Below are 10,553 nucleotides of genomic sequence, written 5' to 3'. Positions count from 1 at the left end.
GGGAGGGGAGGGGAAGGGAGGGGAGGGGATTGGGAGGGTTCACTTTTCTCATATTCTATACATTTTTCCTTAGAGACTCAAATTGCTGCATTCCCTTCCTCCAACCATAATTTCCAAAGACAACTGGCCTCAATCCCACTTTTACTTGCTCAGCAACATCCCAAAAGAATGTTTAAAGAGCCCTTACAGTTTGCCTTTCTCAACCTCCTGGATAGATGAAAACCTACTGGGAGCAGCCCAAGCTTCTCCAGCTCAGCCCTGGAAAGGCATTTCTCAGGGAAGGTTTTCCTGCTGCCCACTAGGGGGCATGCCTTTGAAGAGTACCCCTTCAATCACCTTATTTGGTGTTAAATTCAGGTAAAGAACCCTATGTCTCTCCCAAGCAGAGCCCTTAGGAGCTTTCTTTCTGGGATACCTTACGCCAACATTAGAACTATCTGAAGGGCCAAGGCTTGAAATTCATTCTTTTGCACTCACTGTTGCCCCTTCTGAGGCCCAAGAAGAGTCTAGTGAGAGAACATTTCTCATTCTCACACTCATCAATGTCAGCACAGGAACACAATCTTAAGGTCACATAGTTGTAAAGGCTCAGAGACCTATGGCAAGTTCAGGCACAAAGCAAACCTAGCTTTGCACAGGATGCGGCCTAGGGAGCACAGGGCAGTCAGGCAAACCACATAGGCATGCAGACTGCCTGCTACCCAGAATGCTATAGAAATCTCCACCCTACCATCAGCGAGTGGCTTGCAGGAGAGGGCGTCATCAAGGTCTCGGGCGGTTGATGGGTCAATGGTGAAGATACAGTCTTTTCTAGGAAAGATTAAAGAAATAATTAGCAGTGCCACAAATAACAACTTTACCCCACATAGTACAGCTTTAAAGAACAGCAAATTTTGCATATGTGCTGTTAGTGAAAGTGAAAAGTAACTTCTATAAATCTCTGAGAATGAGATCTTAGTTAAATGTAAGACTGGGAAGAGAAAAATGGGTGAGTGACTTTCTCTTCCTCTGTGTGAAATGGCACCTACTTCTCCTTCACCCTAAGCCATAAGAGATGTGAGTGGGTGAGAATGAGGCTGCTTCCATGAACGAGGCTTCTCAAGAAGAGTTAGCCAACAAGAAGGGCAAGTTATTTTGGTAACTTAATCTTCAATTTACACTTTGGTAAAATATCCTTCCCCAGTGGCTGATGGGAAGCTATCCTTTAAGGACCTCTATGAAGATAATTTACTGCTCCTTCTCCTATGTTGAAAAAATGGGGATATGCCAAAGAATAAGTCATCTGACTTGTGATACAGGGGGAAGAGGCCCAACAATGAGCTTCTCAAAAAAACTTTGGGCTGTGGAGTTAACCATAATATAAGTCCACCTGGAAACAGCCCAAATCACAGTTTGTTTACACAGAATAATAGTGTATTTCAACCAAGCTCACACCAAGTATACCATGTGCCCATTTCATCTTCGCACAGTATCCTTACAAATGTCACACTCTTAACATGTGAAACTCCCAGACATTTTTATTGTTTTATAGTTTTGCATGCCCAACTCAACCCACCCATTCCCACCATGTAAACAACTAAAGATTTTGGCAGCAGCTGTCCTTGGTTCTCCATACCTCCGGCCTTCCCTGCCTGGGTACTGCCTGGAGATTGGGGTATTCAGCAGCAACTGCCCTTCTGCCCTCATGTCATACTCTCTAGTCAGTGCTCACTGCTTCCTAAGTTCTTCCTCCACTCCATCCAGTACTAGCGGTGCACTGCTACCACTTCTTTGCCTTTTCCTGATTCATCAACACCAATGATGTTGGCCACGCTGGTGCTAACCATGGTAAGACAGGCTTTGTTCATAAAGACTTCTTTCCTGGTGTTGCCCCTCTGTTCAAAACTTCCTTGGCAGCAGTGAGCTTCGATTGGGCCACTGTACTCCAGCCTGGCCAACAGAGCGAGACCCTGTCTTCAGAGGCTGCCAAGTGGCTTTAGCACTGACCTGCCACAAGCTCTTGGGCCTTTCTCTATCTGACTCTTAACTGCCCACTTTCCCTACTCCTAATTACTCGCAACAGTCCTCTCTAATCCTAACCACAATACTTTGATCCTAAGACAGTATTAATTATATGATGCATCATCAATTCTCTAATAGCTTTTGGAGAAATAAAAACCCCACCACAGGCCGGGCGCGGTGGCTTAAGCCTGTAATCCCAGCACTTTGGGAGGCCGAGGCGGGTGGATCACGAGGTCAAGAGATCAAGACCATGCTGGTCAACATGGTGAAACCCCGTCTCTACTAAAAATGCAAAAAATTAGCTGGGCATGGTGGCGCGTGCCTGTAGTCCCAGCTACTCAGGAGGCTGAGGCAGGAGAATTGCCTGAACCCAGGAGGCGGAGGTTGCGGTGAGCCGAGATCATACCATTGCACTCCAGCCTGGGTAACAAGAGCGAAACTCCGTCTCAAAAAAAAAAAAAAAAACCCCACCACATTAAATATATACATTAATTTTAAGACACTTCAGAATTTCAGAATGTCAAATGTTGGTCTCAAACTCCTGGCTTCAAGTGATCCTCTTAACTTGGTCTCCCAAAGTGCTGGGATTACAGGTGTGAGCTCCATGCCCAGCCCAAAAAGTAATCTTAAATGGTAAATGGATAACCAAACTGTGGTACACCCCCATAATGGAACAGTACTTAGCAACAAAAATTAACAAATTATTCATAAATGCAACAGCCTGAATGAATCTCAAAGGTATTCGACCGAGTGAAAGGAGTCACTCTCAAAAAGAAAACAAAGCACTTTGGGAGGCCAAGGTTGGGCGAATAACCTGAGGTCAGGAGTTCAAAACCAGACTGGACAACATGGTGAAACCCCGTTTCTACTAAATATGCAAAAATTAGCTGGGCATGGTGGCACCTGCCTGTAGTCCCAGCTACTCAGGAGACTGAGGCAGGAGAATTGTTTGAACCCAGGAGGCAGTGAGCCAAGATTGTCCAGTGAGCCAAGATTGTGCCACTATATTCCAGCCTGGGCAACAGAGTGAGACTTGGTCTTGGTCTCAAAAAAAAAAAAAAGAAAAGAAAACAGAGATAAGACAGAGAGCAGATCAGTGGTTGCCAGGGCTAGGAAAGGGATGCTTGTGTGGGACAGCAGGGGGAGTGGAACTAAATCCATACATGTCTTAAAATACACAGAATTTTACATACAGCAAATAAAGGTCAATTTTATTGTTTAGTTAAAAAAAATTAATGTGATTTTTCAAATCAAGTAAAGTAAAAATATATGTTAAATATTCGTAGGGTTGATTGATGGGTGCTAGATTTTTGGATTATTTTTTTTCCCTTTAATGTGTACTTTTTCATATTTTAAAAACTTTTCACTGCAATTGACTATTACTTTTGCAAATGGAAAAAATAAACACTGTAGAGAATCTTCCTCAATCAAGAAACAATTGATCAGATATATATGATTGCTTGTACATATATTTAGCTATCTGTAACACTTGTTACAAGATGCATTTGGCTTAATAGAGTTAATGGCTTTAAGATTATAAATCTGGTAAAAACTATGTCCCCACTGGATGCTAAGAAAATAGGGCCAAGGAGGGTGGATACCACTCAGGTGGAGGGAACAAGAACATTTAGAGTAAAGACCCCAGAAAGGGTGGTTACTCAGGAGACCCACTCTCCCACTAAATATTTCGAGGAGAGTCACACACAGTGTGGGAAACGTGAAGGTTGAAGCCTCACGATATATAGAAATAATTTTGGTTCCACTATATAAAAGGGGTTGTAAGCAAGAATGCCAGAGCAGAAGAGAAACACTGATCTTCTGGAATGCATGCTCCAAGGGCTGTGTTCCCAGCCTTGAACAGAGGCTGCATCTCAGATGTGTTTGTTGAATGAACAGATGGATGGTAACAGGAAGTGCCCAGGAGGTGAAATCAGACCTGGCACCACAGCAATGTGCTGTAATTGATGAGGATCTTGAACTTGGCTCACAAGGAAAAGAAGGAAGTATCTACTTCTTTCTCCTTTTGATATCTCCCATAAAACCTACCCAAATGTTTCATATACACTGAGTACTCCATAAAAAATACTTGTATAACTGAAGCTAAAAAGTCAGACATGGTAGTAGGAATGTTTGGTTCTTCTTCTTTCATCAAAATGACATCATAAAAAGCCAAAAAAAAATTCTCCTAGCCAAAATAAAAAAGAACTCCACTAGCTTGGTTGGGGGTGGGAGCTATAGTTTACTAGGTTACTTGGAGAGTTGACTAGGAAGTTTTATTTTCTTAAAATTGTCTCTGGGTGCTTTGAGACTTTCATTTCTATAGATACAGTGAACAAATGATAATGCCCACTAAGACATTTCCAGCTTGAAGTTGATCCAACCATACGTGACTAAGACTTTGTTAGTTTGTAAATGTCTTCTTTGAGAGGACCCACAATTGCTTTCTAAGGAAAATCCTAGACTAGCCTACATGTAAGGACTCAAACCAACTTTCTATTACCTTTAAAATTTTTTAATCTGCTGGTAAGCCAGAAACATGAAAGTCTAAATTAAAATGGAACCTGATGAACAGTACTCGGGAAGGCTTACTTGCTAGAAAGGTAAGCCACCCAAACATTACTCCTGATCAGCAGTCTGCAAACCATATTTCACTGGCCAAATCTGGCCTGCCACCTGCTTGTGAATGACGTGCAAGATGAGAACAGTTTTTGCATTTTTAAATGACTGAAAAACAAAAAGTCAGCCAGGCACGGTGGCTCACACCTGTAATCCCAGCATTTTGGGAGGCCGAGGTGGGGGGTTCACGGGGTCAAAAGATCAAGACCATCCTGGCCAACATGGTGAAACTACATCTCTGCTAAAAATATAAAAATTAGCTGGGCATGGTGGCGGGTGCCTGTAGTTCCAGCTACTTGGGAGGCTGAGGCAGGAGAATCGCTTGAACCTGGGAGGTGGAGGTTGCAGTGAGCCAAGATCATGCCATTGCACTCCAGCCAGGCAACAGAGAGAGACTCTGTCTCAAAAATAAATAAATAAATAAATAAATAAAAAGTCAAAAGAAGAATACCATTTTGTGATACAAAAAATGACTGTGGAAACTCAAATTGCGCCTAAAATATTTACTATGTGACCCTTCCCAGGAAGTTTGCTGACCCCTGTTTTAGCTCAATATGTCTGAAAGTGCCAATTAAGTGTTTTAATCTTTTAAAAAAGGTCTTGTGATTAAATCAGTTTGGGAAACACTGGGCTGATTTCTTAATTGTAGGACTTCGAGGAGCCTTTAATAGGCCAGTATCAACAGTTCTTGCCTGACTCGTTTGCTCCCAGCACTTCTTTGTGGGACAGCATCTCCCAGAACCAAGGTTCCTCAAGGGGGCACCTTCGGAGATGTGTAGAACCGCACTGAATGCTCTGCACAGGCCTCCCGTGGTGCCGTTGTCCTACTTAGGGCTTTGCCACAAAGCCTACCCTAAGGCATACTGCAAGAAGTCAAGCAAATGACTGTGTTATCGCTGTAGGGAATCGGGGAGAACATGAGCCCATTTGACCGTGCAGTGTCCTTTTACAGAGTGCACTTATGGGGGAAGGTAATGCAGTATAAGGAAACACTCTTCTCGTGACAATCTACATCTTACAGACACACAAATTTTATCCTTGGTGGTTTCCCCTTTAGCTATATGAACTGTCTTCTGTACAAAATAAAATAAATAAACTTTAAAATGTTTTCCTTTTTGCTTTGGCTGCTAGGAAACTCAGAAAACCTTCCCAACTTGCCTCTAGAAGATTTTATTTATAGTTTGTACTTTGTGAACTAATCCTTATCCTGGCTGTGCCTAATTTTCCTACTCATGTGTTCCTTTTGCCCCATTTCCTAATTTTTAAAAAACTTGCTGGCACAGTGGCTCATGGCTATGATTCCAGCACTTCCCACGGTGGGCAGATTGCTTGAGTCCAGGAGTTCAAGACCAGCCTGGGCAATATGGTGAAACCCTGTTTCTACAACAAATACAAAAATTAGCTGGTGTGGTGGCATGAACATGTAGTCCCAGCTACTTCGGAGACTACTCCTGAGAAGTAGGAATAGTCTACTATTACTTCCAGTTAGTAGTAGAAGGAGAATCGCTTGAGTCTGGGAAGCAGAAGTTGCAATAAGCTGAGATCACACTACTGCATTCTAGCCTAGGAAACAGAGCAAGACCCTGCCTCAAAAAACAAACAATAACAACAACAAAATTTACTGTATTATATATATCTGTAAATTGCCTTAAAATATTTTCGGATAAAAGCAGGGTATTACTAAATACATATGTATATTGAGGGATTACAACATTAGAGAATCATGTGTTGAGGGGATGCTGGAAGAAAGAAAGCAGCAGCCTAGACTACCAAGGGAATGAACCTCTAGGCAGTAAAACTCAGAGGGCTCTCAGAAAGCGTTTGTACTGTAGCAGCAGACTCCAAGCTTGCTCTCTCATTGTGGAAAATTGGGAGAAGCAAAGGAACGGTGAGTGACCCTGACAAACCCCAGTCCTCAGTGCTGAGAGCCAGTGATTTAATCTGTTGTCATCACCGCAATTAGGAGTCTGCCACGATGTGCTGCATGAGGGCTCCTGCTTGAAGCCGCGGCGGCTAGGAGCTGCTGGCCTCAGCACTTGGGAGCCCAGCCCTGTGGGCGGGGTTGAGGGTGAGGGGGGCGGTGCACCATGCAGCTGTTACACTCTGTTAACATGCTTGGGATTTTACTGGCTCCTTTTCTGGAAGGCTGTGGTCTCACAACCTGCAGGGAGCAGCCTGGCCTGCCAGCTTTTAGAACCTGTGAGACCAAATATTTAAAGAGTTCCGCAACAATGGTTAGAAAGAAGCTAACCCTGACCGGCAGAAAATAAAGTACCAGGTAGGGGAGGTAAAGAATGAGACTCCAGTTCATGAGGCTGCAGAATTCCAACTCAGAGCAATGTTATGTAACCAAAATTTCTGAAGGCACGTGACCGAAGGGCTTAGGAGAACTTTTTAAGGAGAAAGAAAACTTCTAAGACTGTGTTTTACCCAAAGCCATTGGTCTGGGAATGAACACATGAAGAGTACGCAAAAGCCTTCTATAATCCCTTAAGACCTCACCAAGAACCCTAGGAAATAACAAAAGCATAGAAATAATTTCTGTTCCTTTGTCACTCACACTCTTCCGCTGAGCCTGCACCCTCAGCTTCCACAAGGTGTTCATATCTCTACCTCCTTTAAGCTGGAAGAAGCTGTCTAGTCACCACAGCAAGATTTACTCACCACTTTGTCATTATTTACCTCACTGGATTTTGGCCACGGCCCCTACCACATCACAGAAACTGCTCTCCCCAAGGTTGCGGATGCTGCCAGATTAAGCATCCTAAAGCATGCGTTGGTCAAAAACCTTCATCAACTCCTTACCGAGAAAAATAGAAAGTCAGCTTAAGATTTAAAGCCCTTCATGACTCAGACCCAACCTGTACTTTTCCAGTTAGATTGCATGTTCCCCATCTGTCCCTCGTGTGCTAAACTCTCCTCTACACCCTCTGCTCTCTGAAATGTTGTTTGTGCTGTTCCTATACTGGGTTACTTACTCTACCAATCTCCAATGTCTAAGACCTACCTTGCAGTTAAAGGCCTGGCTGCAATGCCATCTTTTTTCCAGTAAACGCTCATGGCCCCGCAGAATGGAAGCCACCTCTCCCCACCCACCCTACCCATGCCTGCAACTCGCCCCTCTCTGATGGCAACAGCCACTGTCTCTGATACATTGGTGGCCACTTATGGACATGTCTTATCTCTGTGACAGGCTGGAAGCCAGTATCGTGTCTGATAATGATACTGGCCTGTCTTTACATCCCTTCCAGCACACTGAAGGCACATATATAATGAATAGCTGATGGACAGATGAATGAAAAAATGACCAAAGGGCTCTTGTGGAGCACTTTTCCATTCAATTTTGCCACTGTGTCTTGGGAAATACATTTAAGATTAGAACTCATGACTTCTTGGCATTCAATCCTGTGGTCACACCACAGTGTTATTGTTTCCAAGAGTGTCCTTTTCTGTCTTCATCCCATCTTCTTTTCTCATAAAATAGTGTTTTACAAACTGCGGTTCAGGGACCATTTCCAGATTAACAAAATTTATAGAGGCCCTCTGCTGTCCGTGACTCTGGGTCTGTCTCCTTGCTAGCAAGCAATTCTGGGGAGGAGGATCTGGGTCAATGATGAAGAATGGGTGAAAAGAAATGGAAAAAAATTAAGAAATAACCTTAAGTGGGTAAAGAATAAAATTTTTAGTCCAACACTTTCTTAGATCAGATGGCATCACAGTTTATATAGAAACCAGCAAATTTTACGAAAACCGCAGAAGGAAAAACAACTGAAGAGCTGGATCCTTCACCCACCAGGATGTGTTCCCAAGTGTACCATTGTAGAGAGCCCAACCAGATGGGTGCTGGACATTCCAGAACAATCAGATGCTGAATTTATCTTAGCCTCCATTTCATGGAGCTGGAATAATCATTCAAACCTAGGTTGTCCCCTTGGTTCAGTGGGGCTGTGCCTTTTCTTTCTTTCGATGGTAGTTGCCAATATCATATCTCTTTCACTCACTTCTACTCACACAAAGTAAGCGAACATAAATCACAAATTTTTCAGAACAGGAAAAGTCTATAATCTATTTAGAGCAGAAAGTGACCTTAGTCCATCTACCTCCACTTCTCCAGCCTCACCGTACTCAGTGGTGAAGTAACACTTAATGAGGCCACATGGCCAGCAGAAAGAAATGGGCAGCACTGTGGACAGATCCTTTTCACCAGGGGTTTCTAACCTCAGGTCCTCAGAAAGGTCAACTCAAGCTTTAGCAAAATTCTACACCAAGTGAATGTGGTTATTAAGTTCTTTTGTTTTTTAAAGGATAGTGGTAAAACTTAATCCAAACAGATTGAAATGGTCCCCCCTCCCTTTACTCACTGGTCCAATGAACCTCTTATCGTTCTATGCCTCCTTTTTTTTTTTTTTCCCCCATTTTTTTGTTTTTTAGATGGAGTCTCGCTCTGTCACCACGCTGGAGTGCAGTGGTGCGATCTCGGCTCACTGCAACCTTTGCCTCCCAGGTTCAAGCGATCCTCTGCCTCAGCCTCTGAGTAGCTTGGACTACAGGTGCACGCCATCATGCCTAGCTAATTTTTGTATTTTTGGGAGCAACAGTTTCACCATGTTGGCCAGGATAGTCTCGATCTCTTGACCTCATGATCCTCCCGCCTTGACCTCCCAAAGTGCTAGGTTTACAGGCATGAGCCACCATGCCTAGCCCATATGCCTCTTTTTATACTTTAAAAAAAGACATCCTGAAGCAGAGGACAAAGGACAGGACAGGTCTGGGACTGTGGGAGCCAGAGATCAAGAGATGGGTCAAGATAGCCATGGTTTAAACCCAAAAAATATGTTCAAATAAATTTTCTTCCCCTCAATTTTCATTTGAAGAATGTCAAATTTTCAGGAAATTTCAAAGAATAATAAAATGAACATCCATATACCCTTCATCAAGATTCATCAAATTCAACATTTTGATACACTGGCTTTACCTTTTTCCTCCTTCCATCCCTCCCTTCCGATGTCTAGCTGGTTGTTCTGTGTGTTTATTTTTGACATCTGAACTATTGAGAAGTATGTCGCAGAGAAGGTGATACTTTCCCTCTCCATACTTTAATATTGTCCAAGACTAAAAGCATTCTTCTATAGAACCACAACACTAACACCACCGCCAAGAAGATTAATACTTTCATATCACCCAATTCATAAACCATATTTAAATGCCTTTGATTGTTCCCAAAAGTCGCTTTTACTTTTGGTTTTCCTCCTGATCCAGGATCTAATCAAAGTTCCCACACTGTATCTGGTAGTTATGTCTCTTTAGCCTATTTCTTGTCCAACTATCTTTTGTTTTTCAAATACGACACTGCTTTTTTATTTTGAAGGGTCCAGGTCAGTTGCCTTATAAAGCATCTCATGTTCTGCATTTATTAGATTGTTTCTCACAGAAGGAGGAAGAAAGGGATACACAGAAATAAACAAATGTGACAAAATTAATCTCCTCTGTATTTCCTATAAATGAAAAGTTGGGTTAAAAGCCTTGACTAGATTCATGGTGAACACTCTGGCCTCAAATTTTCACAGGTGATGGTGTGCATACTTTCAGAAGGCACAAACTGTTAGGTTGCCAGATTAGACTAACTTTGTATGTTAAGGCAACTTTTACCCTTTGTAAATAGTAAGTAACCTATGGAATGAGACTTAGAGATCACGTGAATATCTTGTTCTCAAAAACCCTTTTGGGGCTGGGTGCGGTGTGGCTCATGCCTGTAATCCCAGCACTTTGGGAGGTCGAGCTGGGCAGATCACCTGAGGTCAGAAGTTTGAGGCCACTCTGGCCAACAGGATGAAACCCCATCTCTACTAAAAATACAAAAAACTAGCCAGGTGTGGTGGTGGGCACCTGTAATACCAGCTACTCAGGAAGCTGAGGCAGGAGAATTGCTTGAACCT

At 43.0% G+C, this 10,553-nt stretch overlaps 1 protein-coding gene across 1 annotated transcript in view; it reads right to left on the bottom strand.

Annotated features, from left to right (window-relative positions):
* Window positions 1-10,553, bottom strand: part of DIS3L2 (DIS3 like 3'-5' exoribonuclease 2) — a 386,191-nt gene that overhangs the window by 124,751 nt on the left and 250,887 nt on the right. Inside the window, exon 10 of the mRNA XM_017516523.2 lies at window positions 731-810. Within this exon, the coding sequence (XP_017372012.2) occupies window positions 731-810 (80 nt within the window). The remainder of the gene's footprint in view (window positions 1-730; window positions 811-10,553) is intronic.

This window comes from Cebus imitator, unplaced genomic scaffold (genome assembly GCF_001604975.1).
Source record: "Cebus imitator isolate Cc_AM_T3 unplaced genomic scaffold, Cebus_imitator-1.0 Scaffold592, whole genome shotgun sequence".
Lineage (NCBI taxonomy): Eukaryota > Metazoa > Chordata > Mammalia > Primates > Cebidae > Cebus > Cebus imitator.
Note: the sequence above shows the minus strand (reverse complement) of the source record. Positions and strands in the feature narration are given on the sequence as shown.